This window comes from Chanodichthys erythropterus, chromosome 18 (genome assembly GCF_024489055.1).
Source record: "Chanodichthys erythropterus isolate Z2021 chromosome 18, ASM2448905v1, whole genome shotgun sequence".
NCBI lineage: Eukaryota > Metazoa > Chordata > Actinopteri > Cypriniformes > Xenocyprididae > Chanodichthys > Chanodichthys erythropterus.
The window spans coordinates 39,504,579-39,520,355 of record NC_090238.1 but is presented as its reverse complement, the minus strand read 5'-3'; the positions used below and the strand labels follow the sequence as shown (position 1 = coordinate 39,520,355).

The window sequence follows — 15,777 nt, the reverse complement described above, 5'->3', positions numbered from 1 at the left end:
AAATGACAAAATGAAAAATTTATGAAAATTAAATGGGTTTGTGCTTAAAACAAGAACAGATGTCTGCCAATGAAGTCATATAATCTTCAAATCATATAAAATTCAAAGGGGAAACAAGATGATTTTCCTCCCCCTTTGACATATTTGTTCTTGTTTTCAGCACAAACTCACTTTATTATGATGCCTTTTTCAGAAAACAAGACTTAATATCTTCAGTCAGAACTATTGCTGAGGAAGAACATTGTTTTTTGCGGTGTTAAAGCTTAACATGTTTGCAAACCATTTTCCTGTTGCATATTTGTATTGTGGGATTTTATCATGGTGAGTTTTATTGGATGAAGAAAAATGACCAATGTTTGTATAAGGGGCTTGATGTTTTCTGTGTTTCCAAACACTCATACTCTCCCTTTGGACCCTCATCTGCTATTGGTCAGTCAGACAGATATCCCCGCCCCAAACTCACATGATTGGTCGAGTCAGAAGTCGACATGTCAGGCCACTCAATGTTGTGAAAGCGTCACTGTCAGACTCTGAACACTGACACGCCACAAACTAGAAGAACATCTCAGCTGCTCCAGCAGTCTCAATCTCATCTTTTAATTTTCAGAGACAACTACTAATAACCCATTTTTAGGTTCAGTTTATTGAAAAATATAAACACTGTGTCTCTGCGAATCGATGAAATTCCCCCGTTTGTTTTGAGCGACTCATCCAGTCCGACACATTTTTTTTCAGAATTTTATACTTTCATTTGCTTTTTTTATTTTTTGCATCTGTTACGAGTCTCAATATATTGTATCAGTTCAGTTTTAAATAGTATGATATTAGGTTTATTATTTGCCCATTTTTGTTTGTGTATATGGTACTTTCCATACACAATTAAATTAATCACCAAATTGTTCTTATTCTTATACAATAAATATATATATATCTTTACCATGTTTTGTTTACTAAAGCAGCTCTTGTGTTTGAAAATGGTTTAATTGTGTTCATATTTCATCTTCAGGATCATACGACATTATTCAGGTGCGACACTGAAGCTCTTCAATAAAACACTGTTTTATCTACAAGATAAACCAGGAAATTCATTTTCATAGAAAACTGTTTCTGTTTCCATATATATTTGCTGTATTTTTCTTTACTAAATAAACTTTAATGATGGACTTGTTTTAATGTTGTTTCTTAGTGTGAATTGATGAGTAAATTAGAGATGAACAAAAGTATTTCATTCAGTGGATTCTGCTGTTGAACATCATGTCTTCATGAGGAAAAGCTTCATATTGAAACACTAAAAGCATTAAAAGGAAATGATAATTATAAAAAGCTCTTTGGCAGATGAAGGATCAGGTCCATATCTTGATCTCTCCCGTCCAATCACAGGTGGCCGTGACGGCGGGGATCACGGGATGGAGCGCGGCGCACACACACGCGTGTTCATGAGCGTCCAGCGTCTTCAGGCTCTGTGAGCTCTGATAGTCGTAGAAGTGCACAGAACCCGTTGAACTACCAGAGACCAGTACGCTTCCGTCTGCGGAGAACCCACAATGCACCGCGAATCCCTCCACCTGCAACCAATGAGACGAGAGATTTCAGTCACATGATCAGTCACACGACCTGTTCCGGATGTGTCAGCAGCGCTGACCTTGTGTCCCTCGTATCTGCGTCTCTTGTTCATGCGGTACGGCCGCTGGGAGGAGAACAGGGCGATGTAGCCACCGTTGCTCTGAGCGATGAAGCTGTCGTCCAGCGGGTGAGCGCTCAGACTCGGACAGGTGTAGCGCTCCTGACAACATCAACAACATGAGTCAAATTCATCTCAAACACGTTCACACTGAGACACACTTACTAACTGGATCAATCTGACAGTGTGTTCTTGATGTCGGTATTCCAGAACTACGCTAATAAAAAGAAGAATATTGTGAGAACTGTGTCCTCTCGGCTTCACCTCAGAGAGCTTTTATTTTGTTTCACACATGCGCAGTGAGATTATTTGAGCTTTTTAGACGTTTCAAAAATTTTATGAAAAATGCCGGACGTGTGGATGGAGAGCGTTTTAGGGACCCATGAAATCCGTCTCGTTTTTTCCCAAATTCAGTTTTTTTTCTGGGTGTAATTTTTCTGGTTTACGTTTTTTGGGAATTTAAGTAATCAAAAAGAATGTCTAATTAATTAAAAATAAGAAACCTATACAATTTAACAACAATTTTTAATAAAAAGTTTAACAAAAATTACATTTAGGGCCCTTGAAATATGTATTATGTTTTCCATAAATTCCATTTTATTTTTACCAAATTCTGTGTGTCAAATTTTCTGTATTTCATTTTTATGGTTTAATTAAATTTGAATAATCAAAATGCACGTCTAATTAATTGAATTCATAAAAACATCAAAATTTATTATTTTTGTGTAAACATTTTTTAAATTTTTTCCCCATTTCTATGAAATGTTTTTTTTTCAGAAATGTTGAGTATTTACATTTTTCTGGCAATCAGATGAAGGAATAAAACATTAATTTAATTGATCTTTTAATCAGATGAACTAACTCTTTTGTCACTCAAAGAGCTGCACAACAGAGCTTTACTGTTAAAATTAAAGCATGAAAGAAAAATTGTGATTATTCCTTAAAAAATAGTTAATTTTAAAATTAAAAGTTTTTTATTATTATATTATTAGTGTTAGTATTTTATTACATTGAGACATAGCTAGATTGTACTGTACAACAGTAATACATTTCTGTCACAATTTCTTCAAGTTAAACCGAACTTTTATTTTGACGGGTTGCAGTGAGGACCGTTGTTTATGATGCGATGAATGTGGAGAGGGAAGGTTCTTACGTGGAATATCTGGTTGGAGAGTTTGGCGGTCGTCTCAAAGTCCCAGGCGATGAGCGTTCGCTCGGCCGAGTCTCGACTGACGGCGTCGGTGCTGCTCACGAACTCTCGGCCGCCGCTCAGAAACAAGACGTCCAGCGTCTGCTGAACCGCCGCTTTATACACGCGCAGCACCTGCGGCACACAGAGCGTCTGTCAGTCCTGTCCAAAGGCTCATGGGAAGGGTCTGGAATCAGACTGACCTTACAGCAGCGGGCGTCCCAGGCTTTGACCTCTGAACTGAAGCCACCACTCAGGAACACGTCGGGGTCGGAAGGTCGCGGGGCGACGCAGGTCACCTTAAAGCCGTTCTCCATCCGAGAGACGGTCTGACCTGAGGAGCCATCGGCCAATCAATCGTTACTTCACTTTAAAAGACACTTAATATTCAGTAAGACTGACACTGACACCATCAGACGAGAACTGAACGTGATCTGAGTAACGACTCTATTGTCTTCTATAGAGCTGATGTGAATTAGTTTCATAATTGACGAGTTTTGCAACATCGACGTGTTTGAGGACAAACTGTGACTGTTGGTAAAGCAGCTCAGTGGGTGAATTTCTTTATTAGTTGCTGATTAATTAAACAGTGACATGAATCATATGATGATCAACTTATGCATGCATATTAATGAGAAGATTTGCATATGATCAAGTTGGATTTGATCTCAGTCTCTGCTGCGACTTTACGATATGATCTCATTTGTTACCATCAGTTCATAAAAATCTAATTCTTCATTGGTCATATTCACAATGCATTAATGTTAACAGAAACAACTTTAGTTTTAAAAATGTATTAAATGTTGAAATGAACATTAAGATTAATAAATGCTGTGAAGTATTGTTCACTAATGACATCTTATTGTAAAGTGTTTTTCTGTGAATGGAGAGAATGTGGCGGATGTTTGGTGAGCCGATAAGAATCCTCCTCCTGCATAATTAACACGCTTCCTCAGTGTTTTTAATTAAGTAATGTAATTAGCACAGCGCTGGTGGCCGATAAGAAACGTGTCTGTCATGAAGAGCAGCTGAATGTGGAGTAAAACACACCGACTTCTCCAGAATTAAAAGTACAAATGTTTGTGCTGGAAAACAAGACAGAAACACTGAGAAGAACATCAGATTATTGCATTTATTGCACAGAAGTTGATCTGGAACTTCATCTTTCTGCACTCAATGACTTTTATCTGTGTGGAGAATAAAAACATCCTCCATGTTCCAGCTGGAATACGGCGACTGTCCTGATATGATCCGCGACAGACGGACTCTCGGGACATTTATCAGGATAATACGAGAGTTATGAAGTGAGAGTCGTGCTGTGGAGGGAAACTCACCCGTCTCCACGTCAGTGAGCGCCGCCGTCCCGTCAAACGAGCCTGAGAGGAGGCGTCGCCCGCACGGCAGCCAACACGCATCACGCACCGCCCCGAGGTGGGCGGAGTAAGTCTGTAAGCACCGTCCACCGCCAACGCCGTCCCACACCTACAAACACAGAGATTCGGCTCAATGTTACTCTATTAAAGCTGCTTGGAAAAAAATTAATTCAACAAACCCGACAGTCACTCATTCTGTCATGAACGTGACGGATCTCACATTAAAATGTATATTTGATTTTTAAACTGCTTGAAATGCTGATAAACTTTTCTCATTCAGGGTCATGAATGTGCAAACAAAGTTTCGATAAGTCTGAGGTTTGGAAAGGTTGTACAGGTTTAGGAGACTATGATGGTGTTTGAGGTCAAACCGAGCCTCACTGGATCCCATGAAATTCACCAAAATTCAACTACTGGAAAGACAGTACACAGTCAGGTAAACCTTTTTCATAGCTTGTCAACTACTAAAATATGAAATACATGAGAACTTATGAAATTTAAGACTTACGTTTACATGAAATTGTCTGTGGGGCTGTTTTTGAACATAAAAAAGTTGATCAAATTGACCTGAAACAGAAAGGGACGAACTATTTCACAATAGAAGGATTAAACTGATGTTTTATTGCCAGAATGTCAGAATTTCACACTTGTTTGTTGTTTAGTCTCAGACATTTGGAAGCCCATTTCTGCCACATAATAAAAAATCATGCTCTGGAAAGTCTTAATTATGACATACTAATTCATATTCATGATGACATACTAAGTTATACTAACTATGACTTCATAATAACAGTAAAATCTGACTTTATAACATTAAAACCTGTAATTAAGTCATAATTAATTTTTTTTGGTCAAAATTGACATAAATAGTAAAAGCCAATTATGAGACAGAAAGTCGAAATTATGACATATTAACTCAATGATGACACACTAAGTCATAATTTTGACTTAATTTTTAACCCTAACCCTAACCCTAACCCATAATTATGACATAAAAAGCCATAATTACAGTTACATCTGACAGTCAAAATTATGACATACTAATTCATATTCATGACATACTGTTATACTATTACGTCATAATAACAGTAAAATCTGACTTTATAACATTATATCCTGTAATTAAGTCATAATTTAAAAAATTGTCAAAATTGACATAAAAAGTAAAAGTCAATTGAGACACAAAGTTGAAATTGACATATTAACTTAATTATGACATACTAAGCCATAATTATGACATAAAATCATAATTACAGTTACATCTGACTAAAAGTCATAATTATGAAAAAAAAGTCAAAACTGACAAAGGCGAAAATTATGATATGCTACATCATAATTTAGAATTTTTCTCATAAATAAAGTCAAGTATGAGTCGAAGTCAAAATTATGACTTTTTGCCTGATGATTTTTTTTTTATGTGGTGAAATTGGGCTTCCTTACTGACAAGCTACAATAGAGGTTTCATATAAAAACATGATTGTTTCGTGTTTTTTGTAGTGTTGATTTTTGGGTGAATCGCGTGGACGGGAATGATCCCGAATCACCGCAGATAAAGCCAGTGTTCAGAGGAAGAGGTGAATGAATGAATGTCCTGTAAGGAGCTGGAGCGTCTCTTGTGTTCAGGATCAGAGCGGCTCCTCGACCCTCCAGACGCTTCCTCCTCTCATTATTACACTCACACACATCAAACAGCATCTGATAGCGGCGGCTCTCATATCCGACTGAGACGCCGCGGGCAGAACAAGATTAGCGTGATCCACCATCACCTCACCAACACAATCAAATCCAACAGAAACAGACTGAAGTCAGCTCAAACACACACTACAGATGAACAACTAGTCTCTGGGTTATCGATCGTTAAACCACAGCATCTGTCCTCAGCGAACAGGCACTTTCTCGTGAATATTTGAACGGTTCATTATGAGGGCTGCACAGGTGCATGAAACTAGTTCAGCGGTGTCTGAATGTGCGTCATTTCACCTCTCCTCAGGACATGAATGTGAGCGCGCGTCTCTCCTGGGCCTCGACACACATAATAACCTGAGCGTGATGGAGCTGCTCCGCATCAGAGACATTTACATCAAGCTGCTCTTCCATAATCAGCAAATTCTGCCTGAACACTGTGACTGTGTTTACTTCAACATGTTTTATGTGAATTGTGGGATGTTGCATAAGAAAACGCTGGATGGAAACACCAAGATCCACATAAATCCTAAAAATCATGCTTAAGGGTTCACTATGTAGCTAGGAGTGAGGTTTAGGGGGTAAGTGTAGGCCAGTAAGAGCTGTGCGTGTAAACCTCACTCCTCTGATCTCAGGAGACGCACTAGCGACTGATGCTAGAAGCTGTGGTCTTTACCCTTTTTGGTAGAGCACCTGATCTCACGCCGGAGACCACGGTTCGAATCCCGCTCGGAGCGGGTCGGTAGAACCGGTTACATAAGACAAAAACACGTTCTGGAAGAAGGATTGATGGTGTATTGACTGTTGATTTTGAACAACAAAGAAGTTAAAAAGTTGCACCTGTAAGTTAAAAGGTTTGTTGCCAGTAAATGCGGACAATCACAAGGCCTGTTCACACCGGGACGAATATCGCGCATGATTTTCTCCCTAGCTTCCTAGGCCGTGTATCAGTATACCATTTAAATGAATGTGGCCGACTCCCTGATCAGTGCCCTGACTAGTGAACTAGGGAGCTGATTGAGACGCACGCTGTGGGTGCTCTGCCAGTTCTTGGCCACACCAATAGAAGTGTATTATTTCTGTATTTTTATTTTTTTTTATTTTACATTCAAGAAATATAGTTGGAAATGTCTGTTTCATAAATATGTTTATTTGCACTACCGTTTCTGACTAATATATATGTGCCATTTTATATATGCATTGTTTTATCTTCTTTAACTTTAATATCATGTGCACTACAAGCGCCACATACTGTCAGGGAGGGAATTTGCACATTCACTCGGCGCATCGCCAGTGAAAATCGCTTGGGTGTGAACACGAAAAACGTCTCGAAAAACGCTGGCGATAAACGCGTGCGATATTCGTCCCGGTGTGTACGGGCCTACAGATACGCAAGGCTGCAGGACTCGGGAAGAAAACACCCTGGCCACCGCATAGCAACACCCTGGCAACCACCCACAACAACCAATCATCATGGCTTTGGGTTTTGCACAGACAGACACAAATGGAAGCTTGTTTCAGCCACAGGATAAAAAATAAAAAAAAGGTTATTGCGACTTTTTATCTCACAATTCTTTTTTCAGAACTGTAAGATAAACTCACAATTGTGAGAGATAAAATAGAATTGTGAGGTGAGATAAAATTAGGTTAGTTTAGTTTAGCTTGGGTTAGGTTAAGTTGAATTGTGTTAGACTAGGTTGGGTTAGTTTTGGTTGGGTTAGGTTGGATTGGGGATTGGGTTAGGGTTAGTTTAGTGTAGGTTGCATTAGGTTGGGTTCGGTTGGTTTGGGTTAGGGATTGGGTTAGGTTAGTTTAGTGTTAAATTAGGTTGGGTTAGGGTTAGTTTAGTGTAGGTTGGGTTAGGTTGGATTGGGCTAGGTTAGTTTAGTTTAGGTTTAAATTAGGTTGGGTTAGGGTTAGTTTAGTGTTAAATTAGGTTGGGTTAGGGTTAGTTTAGTGTAGGTTGCATTAGGTTGGGTTCGGTTGGTTTGGGTTAGGGATTGGGTTAGGTTAGTTTAGTGTTAAATTAGGTTGGGTTAGGGTTAGTTTAGTGTAGGTTGGGTTAGGTTGGATTGGGCTAGGTTAGTTTAGTTTAGGTTTAAATTAGGTTGGGTTAGGGTTAGTTTAGTGTTAAATTAGGTTGGGTTAGGCTAGTTTAGTGTAGGTTGGGTTAGGTTGGATTGGGTTAGGTTAGTTTAGTTTAGGTTTAAATTAGGTTGGGTTAGGGTTAGTTTAGTGTAGGTTGCATTAGGTTGGGTTCGGTTGGTTTGGGTTAGGGACTGGGTTAGGTTAGTTTAGTGTTAAATTAGGTTGGGTTAGGGTTAGTTTAGTGTAGGTTGGGTTAGGTTAGTTTAGTTTAGGTTTAAATTAGGTTGGGTTAGGGTTAGTTTAGTGTTAAATTAGGTTGGGTTAAGCTAGTTTAGTGTAGGTTGGGTCAGGTTGGATTGGGTTAGGTTAGTTTAGTTTAGGTTTAAATTAGGTTGGGTTAGGGTTAGTTTAGTGTTAAATTAGGTTGGGTTAAGCTAGTTTAGTGTAGGTTGGGTCAGGTTGGATTGGGTTAGGTTAGTTTAGTTTAGGTTTAAATTAGGTTGGGTTAGGGTTAGTTTAGTGTAGGTTGGGTTAGGTTGGATTGGGTTAGGTTAGTTTAGTTTAGGTTTAAATTAGGTTGGGTTAGGGTTAGTTTAGTGTTAAATTAGGTTGGGTTAAGCTAGTTTAGTGTAGGTTGGGTTAGGTTGGATTGGGTTAGGTTAGTTTAGTTTAGGTTTAAATTAGGTTGGGTTAGGGTTAGTTTAGTGTAGGTTGGGTTAGGTTGGATTGGGTTAGGTTAGTTTAGTTTAGGTTTAAATTAGGTTGGGTTAGGTTGGGTTAGGCTAGTTTAGTGTAGGTTGGGTTAGGTTGGATTGGGTTAGGTTAGTTTAGTTTAGGTTTAAATTAGGTTGGGTTAGGTTAGTTTAGTGTTAAATTAGGTTGGGTTAAGCTAGTTTAGTGTAGGTTAGGTTAGGTTGGATTGGGTTAGGTTAGTTTAGGTTTAAATTAGGTTGGGTTAGGGTTAGTTTAGTGTAGGTTCGGTTAGGTTGGATTGGGTTAGGTTAGTTTAGTGTTAAATTATGTTTGGGTTAGGTTAGTTTAGTGTAGGTTGGGTTAGGGATTGGGTTAGGTTAGTTTAGTTTAGGTTTAAATTAGGTTGGGTTAGGCTAGTTTAGTGTAGGTTGGGTTAGGTTGGATTGGGTTAGGGATTGGTTTAGGTTAGATTAGGGTTAAATTGAGCTGGGTTAGGTTGGACTGGGTTAGGTTGGACTGGGTTAGGTTAGTTTGTGTTACTTCAGTTTAGGTTGGGTTAGGTTAAGTTAGATTAGTCATACCTTGCAGGTCTTGTCCATGGACGCAGAGAGCAGCAGATGACTGAGATGATCCACTGGACTCCACTGCAGGGTGTTCACTGGACCCTGATGGGCCTGAACACAACACTGCAGTCGTCTGGGCAGCTCGGCCCGTCCGTGCTTTCGTCCCAGGAACGGCCGCACTCTCTCCGACACCTCGGACAGCAGATGAGCTCCAGCAGATGGACGTGTGTCCTGTGTCTCTGGTGTCTGGACCGCTGCAGTGGACACGCGCTGTCTTTTAGGAATATACGGCCTGACTGCGGCCGGCTGCAGCTGCGCTCTCTTCATGCAGCCGGATGTGCTCTGTGCTGATGATGAAGATGATGATGATGAGGAGCTCATGATGAGGGCTCCAGCATTATAAAGCTCCAGATGAGGCTGAGGAGCAGCAGACAGACGCTCTTGATCCGGATCACTGTCAGAATCCTCATAATCCACCAGTGAAGCCATGATGATCACTCACAAACCACCACACGTCTGCATGAATAAGAATTGTTTTTTGTTTTTTTAAATATATATATATAATTTATTTATTTATTATACATGTATATGGGTGTTAATTAATTAAAGGGTTAGTTCACCCAAAAATTAAAATTCTGTCATTAATTACCCTCTTTCCTCTCTCAAGATCCATTAATGTACTAAAAACATATTTAAATCAGGTCATGTGAGTACAGTGGTTCAATATTAATATTATAAAGAGACGAGAATATTTTTGGTGCACCAAAAAAACAAAATAACGACTTATAGAGTGATGGCTGATTTCAAAACACTGCTTCAGGAAGCTTCGGAGCGTTATGAATCAGTGTGTCGAATCATGATTCGGATCGTGTGTCAAACCGCCAAACTGCTTTTGAAATCACGTGACTTTGGGGCTCCGAACCACTGATTCATAACGCTCCGAAGCTTCCTGAAGCAGTGTTTTGAAATCAGCCATCACTCTATAAGTCGTTATTTTGTTATTTTTTGGCGCACCAAAAATATTCTCGTGGCTTTATAATATTAATATTGAACCACTGTACTCACATGACCTGATTTAAATATGTTTTTAGTACATTAATGGATCTTGAGAGAGGAAATGTCATTGCTCAGGCCTCACTGAGCCATCGGATTTCATCAAAAATATCTTGATTTGTGTTCTGAAGATGAACGAAGGTCTTACGGGTGTGGAACGACATGAGGGTGAATAATTAATTACATTATTTTCATTTTTGGGTGAACTAACCCTTTAAAATAAATAAATTAAAACAATTAGACTAAGAAAGAATAATATTCTTATTTATAAAACGGTCAAACAAGAGTTCAACTATTGTAAACAGAGAGAATATTACATGTTTATTTAATATAAATTACTGAAAATAAAACGCCAAATGATATCTTGAATTTATTATAATAATTAAAAGCAGCAGAAGACACTAACGTTAGATGTCCAAAAACTCACATTAAACGACGAGTAACTGAGATCAACATCATCTGTCCGCCAAACCATAATAAAGCATTTGTGTATCCGTTTAAAATCGTTTGTATAACTATAGTATAATCTTGTTTACATGATGAATATTCGTGTGTGTCGCGCGGTGTTTAATTTGAAATATCAGACAGCGAAACTCCGGAAGAGCGAGTGAGGAACTTACAGACAAGATAAGAGTCTCGTTTTCAATAAAAACCTTTTATCCATTACCGTTATCAGAGTAAAACAGAGTTACGACTAAAAGTGTCAGCTGTCTCATTTAAATGACTGTTACATTAGTTTTGTGTGGTAATAATCAGCGTCACTTATTTCTCTGAGAGAAAAGCACCTGCAGAGGAAGCGGCTTGTTTTTGCGACAAAATAAAAGTCTCATTTTAGATAATAATTCGTGTTTATAAAATACACATCTCATATTAAACAGCTTGTATGTATTTCCGTTATCTACGGAATAATTAATATCTCTTAATAACAATCATTTTCCCTGACAATGACGTGTGAGAGATGCGACCGGAACTACGTGGAGCAAATGTTTCCGGTAGGGCAGTGATCGGTGTGACACTGGCACAGTCAGTCTGATGCAAGCTGAATGAATTAAATCATCAACACAAACCGGTACGTTTGTTTATTCTTCATTACTATTTAACACTGAATTTAACATGTCATCATTACTCGTGCGCGCGCTGCTCATGACTCTGATCTCAGATCGGTGTTCAGAGGCTGACATGCGGCAGAGCATGTGTCAGTGTGGAGATTCATGTCACAATGTAACAGTCATCATGTTCAGTGTGTGTTACATATGTTACAGGTGTTACATGTGAAGATGTCGGCAGACTCGAACCCGATGGCTCTGTATGAGCAGCTCAGAGCTCAGGGAGACGCAGTGAGAGAAATTAAAGCTCAGAAGGGCAATAAAGTGAGTCTGAAAGGCCCATTTATATGGTCAAAAATAATATAAATATGTACATTATTATTATTCATATATATTATTCGGAAAATATAATGTTATGTTATTACATTTCCCCTCTACTCATTATAACACTGTACTGATGGATTATTTATTTGCTTATTTACTTATTTTAATAAATAAAATATGTATCTATTTGTAATCTGTTGTAAATAGATTTTTATTAATTGTGCTGTTAGATGCATTAATTATTTGTTAGCTCATTTAATCAAATTTTTATGTATTATTTATTGTAATCTAAATTTGCACTGTATTGATGCATTATTTGCTTATGTACTTGTTGGAATCAAATGTTTATTTATTGTAATCTATTTTTTAATTATTTAAAAATATATATTTTTTTATTATTTTCACATTTTTACCCTGTTTTTCCTCTGAACAAACACATTTCACATAATTTTTATGTATCTATTTTTTAAATGTTTTATTGTAATCAAATATATTTTCATGACGTTGAAGCTGAATCAGTTCTCACTTCTGGTCATGTGACTGTGCGCTCCTGCAGGCTGATGTTGACGCTGCTGTCCAGTTACTGCTGAAGATGAAGGCGGACTATAAACAGCTGACCGGTCAGGACTATCAGGCCGGACGCCCACCGACGGACGCTGTGATGAACGATGAAGATCATGATGATGGAGATGATCAGGTGGATCCGTGGAACGTCTCCACCAGCAGCGCCAAAGGAGTCGACTACGATAAACTCATCGGTTGGTTTGTGTTCTGATCCTCATCCTCTGTGTGTGTGTGTGTGTGTGTGTGTGTGTGTGTGTGATTTCTGAGCATGTTTTCATGTGTGAATAATGCATTGACGAGGATCTGCTGCTGTCAGTGCGCTTCGGCAGCAATAAGATCGATCAGGAGCTGGTGGACAGAATCGCTCGAGTCACGGGGAAAACGCCACATCGCTTCCTGCGCAGAGGAATCTTCTTCTCACACAGGTGCGTCACACACACACACACACACACACACACACACACACACACACTGGACAGCAGTCCAACACTGGAGAGGAAGTGGACGTGCATCATAACAAATAAACTCAAATACATAAATTCAAATAAGTACATAGATAATTAGATTAAAACATAAATAAAAGATGGATTAAAATACATAAATAGATTAAAAAAAAAAAATAAATTACTAATTATATAAAAAAATAAAATCAATATATTAAAATAATAGATTCAAACGAATAGTTTAAAATAAAAGATATAGATTAAAACTAATAAATAAAATATAAAACATACATTTTTAAAAAATTAAATAGTTTCAAATTAATAAAAGAAAGATTAAAATACGTTACTTATTAGATTAAATAAAAAAATAGATTAAATTAAATAGTTTCAAATAAGACAGATTGAAAAAGACAGATTAAAACTAATAAATAAATTACATATTTTAAAGATTAAATTAGTTTTAAATTAGATTTAAATAGATTAAAGTAAATAAATATATTTAAATAAATAAATAGATTAAAGTAAATAGATAAGTATAGATTAAAATAGATAAATATTAGACAGTAAATATAACTACACATAATAGTACAGTTCTATAGTGAGTATAAGTAATAATAAAGTAACTTAATAGAAACATTTTCCAAGAATATTTTATGCGTATTTATAATAATTTTTCACAGTATAAATGGGGTCTTTCTAAACTCTTGGGCTGGGTGATGATCATGTGACATGTTTTGATGGGCAGGGACATGCATCAGATCCTGGACGCGTACGAGAAGCAGAAGTCCTTCTATCTGTACACGGGCCGCGGGCCGTCCTCAGAGGCCATGCACGTGGGTCACCTGATCCCCTTCATCTTCACTAAGTGAGTGTCATCCGTGTCCAGCGTGAGTCTGCGGTCAGTTCCGCCGCTGACGGTGTCCATTGTGTCTCAGGTGGCTTCAGGACGTGTTCGACGTCCCTCTGGTCATTCAGATGACGGATGACGAGAAGTACCTGTGGAAGGACCTGTCGCTGGAGGACTGCCATCGGTACGCGGTGGAGAACGCCAGAGACATCATCGCCTGCGGATTCGACCTGGACAAGACCTTCATCTTCTCTGATCTGGAGTATATGGGGTAAAACTGCTTCATGTTGTGACAGCAGGTGGCGCTATTACATCTCATCTGCTACTATATTAATATTATATAACTGCATCTCATCTGCATATGGATATAAGCGCTGTTATTATAACTGCATCTCATCTTCATATGGAAATTAGTGCTATTATTATATTGATTGTTTATGTTCTCAAAATGTAACTATCTAAGATATTGTAAACATTAACATCAGGATTTTCTGTAAAGCTGCTTTGAAACTGTACTGTATAAATAAATTTGACTTGAATTTACTGTAAATGTGTTTCTTCCGACAGAGCGAGTCCTTCGTTCTACAGAAACGTCGTGAAGGTTCAGAAGCATGTGACGTTTAACCAGGTCAAAGGCATCTTTGGATTCACAGACAGTGATTGTATCGGTGAGCAGCGCTCTTCTTCTGTCAGAAGTGTTCGAACGAGTGTTCGTCAGTCGGAGTTTAATCGTGTGTGTCCGCAGGTAAAATCAGTTTCCCAGCCATTCAAGCTGCTCCGTCCTTCAGTAACTCTTTCCCGCAGATCTTCGGCGACAGGAACGACGTCCAGTGTCTCATTCCGTGTGCCATCGATCAGGTGAGACGCTCAGATCCATCCTCACATACGCTTTCCCAAGCTTATAAAATTATTCACTAGCATTGGACACGCTTCAGGCTGGCGCCACCTGGTGGTCAAAACTGTGTAAATGCAGCAAAAACTCTACTAGTGTGAAGTGATGCTACTGAACGTCACATGATCCTCTGTCCCTCAGGATCCATATTTCCGGATGACGCGGGATGTGGCTCCTCGGATCGGCTATCTTAAACCCGCTCTGCTTCACTCCACGTTCTTCCCGGCGCTTCAGGGCGCTCAGACCAAGATGAGCGCCAGCGACGCCAACTCCTCCATCTTCCTGACAGACACGCCCAAGCAGATCAAGAACAAGGTGCTTCTTCACTCTTATTATGAATGAACTAGCGTTTAAGACGTGACAGGGAATCACACGAGCTCTTGCTGCTGCAGGTCAACAAACACGCGTTCTCCGGCGGGAAGGACACCGTAGAGGAGCACAGGAAGTTGGGTGGGAATCCAGACGTGGACGTTTCCTTCATGTATCTGACGTTCTTTCTGGAAGACGATGAACAGCTGGAGAAGATCAGACAGGTGAGATCAGACACTGATGCCGTCAGACTCGCTCTTTATAGTTCGCTAAAACCACAAACAACAAAATACGAATTAAATCTCTAAATTCGCCCGGTTGTGTTTCAGGACTACAGGAGCGGCGCTCTGCTCACCGGCGAACTGAAGAAGTGTTTGATCGAGACGCTTCAGCCCATGATCGCCGCGCATCAGGAGAGACGCAAACTGGTGTCAGACGAGACCGTCCGACAGTTCATGACCCCGCGGAAACTACGCTTCAACTGCTAGAGGAGACGACGGATCCTTCAGTGCACACCGATCGACCACAGAGAAATGAACTCACTGTCTAATAAACCTGACGCCAACTGTGTGATGAATAAACAGACACAGATGTTGTAAATGACATGTTTATTGTACTACTGATTCTGTGAACATTCGGCTGTGTAAACATATGCATATCTGACAGAGTGTGTGCGTTAATGTGTAAATCCCTAATATGAGCTCAACACATTCAGATACAGCTGAGATTAAACACAGTTTGTGCGACAGTTAGTAAAGGGTTAAACCTGATTAACACATGATATGTTTCCATCCACCCATTTCTATGCGCATTTTGGGATATTGCATAAAAAACGCTGGATGGAAATGACAGGAATAGTTAAGAAAAGCACACGAGTTTGAATTCAAACCCTTAAACATTCATGATGCGCTTCAGCAGACGCATCTGGAGGTAGACACTGCAAAACACTCAAATATATATTAATACAGATGATCCATATTCACTCTGGTTCATGAGCTTCTGCAGCTCACAGTGGAACACAAACCTTAT

The 15,777-nt window shown here is 39.0% G+C and overlaps 2 protein-coding genes across 3 annotated transcripts; one reads left to right on the top strand and one right to left on the bottom strand.

Annotated features, from left to right (window-relative positions):
• Positions 1–452: 452 nt before the first annotated feature.
• wdr25 (WD repeat domain 25) lies at positions 453–11,026 on the bottom strand. 2 transcript variants are annotated; one of them, XM_067367101.1, is made up of 7 exons: positions 10,751–11,026; positions 9,289–9,786; positions 4,205–4,352; positions 3,074–3,204; positions 2,835–3,005; positions 1,643–1,783; positions 453–1,565 (listed from the first exon to the last, which is right to left on the bottom strand). In XM_067367101.1, the coding sequence occupies exons 2-7, from the start codon at positions 9,757–9,759 to the stop codon at positions 1,344–1,346; spliced, it is 1,284 nt and encodes a 427-aa protein (XP_067223202.1). In that variant the 5' UTR covers positions 9,760–9,786; positions 10,751–11,026; the 3' UTR covers positions 453–1,343. The 2 variants fall into 2 exon arrangements, with proteins under 2 accessions (XP_067223202.1, XP_067223203.1); XM_067367102.1 differs by lacking the exon at positions 1,643–1,783.
• A 293-nt stretch (positions 11,027–11,319) lies between these two features.
• On the top strand, positions 11,320–15,364 carry LOC137006948 (tryptophan--tRNA ligase, cytoplasmic). Its single transcript, XM_067368114.1, has 11 exons — positions 11,320–11,392; positions 11,586–11,693; positions 12,250–12,451; positions 12,574–12,682; positions 13,446–13,565; positions 13,636–13,818; positions 14,115–14,215; positions 14,293–14,405; positions 14,581–14,754; positions 14,832–14,972; positions 15,078–15,364. The coding sequence occupies exons 2-11, from the start codon at positions 11,601–11,603 to the stop codon at positions 15,234–15,236; spliced, it is 1,395 nt and encodes a 464-aa protein (XP_067224215.1). The 5' UTR covers positions 11,320–11,392; positions 11,586–11,600; the 3' UTR covers positions 15,237–15,364.
• The last annotated feature ends 413 nt before the right edge of the window (positions 15,365–15,777 follow it).

Bases quoted from the DNA above. Each gene is read 5' to 3' on its own strand.
- wdr25 (XM_067367101.1), bottom strand. From the start codon at position 9,759: ATGGCTTCACTGGTGGATTATGAGGATTCTGACAGTGATCCGGATCAA. The intron at 4,353-9,288 runs GTATGACTAATC...CTGTGTTTGTAG, and splicing joins CCATGGACAAGACCTGCAAG to GTGTGGGACGGCGTTGGCGG. The intron at 3,205-4,204 runs GTGAGTTTCCCT...ATGGCTCCTCAG, and splicing joins GCTCACTGACGTGGAGACGG to GTCAGACCGTCTCTCGGATG.
- LOC137006948 (XM_067368114.1), top strand. From the start codon at position 11,601: ATGTCGGCAGACTCGAACCCGATGGCTCTGTATGAGCAGCTCAGAGCT. The intron at 12,683-13,445 runs GTGCGTCACACA...TTTGATGGGCAG, and splicing joins GGAATCTTCTTCTCACACAG to GGACATGCATCAGATCCTGG. The intron at 14,755-14,831 runs GTGCTTCTTCAC...TTGCTGCTGCAG, and splicing joins CCAAGCAGATCAAGAACAAG to GTCAACAAACACGCGTTCTC.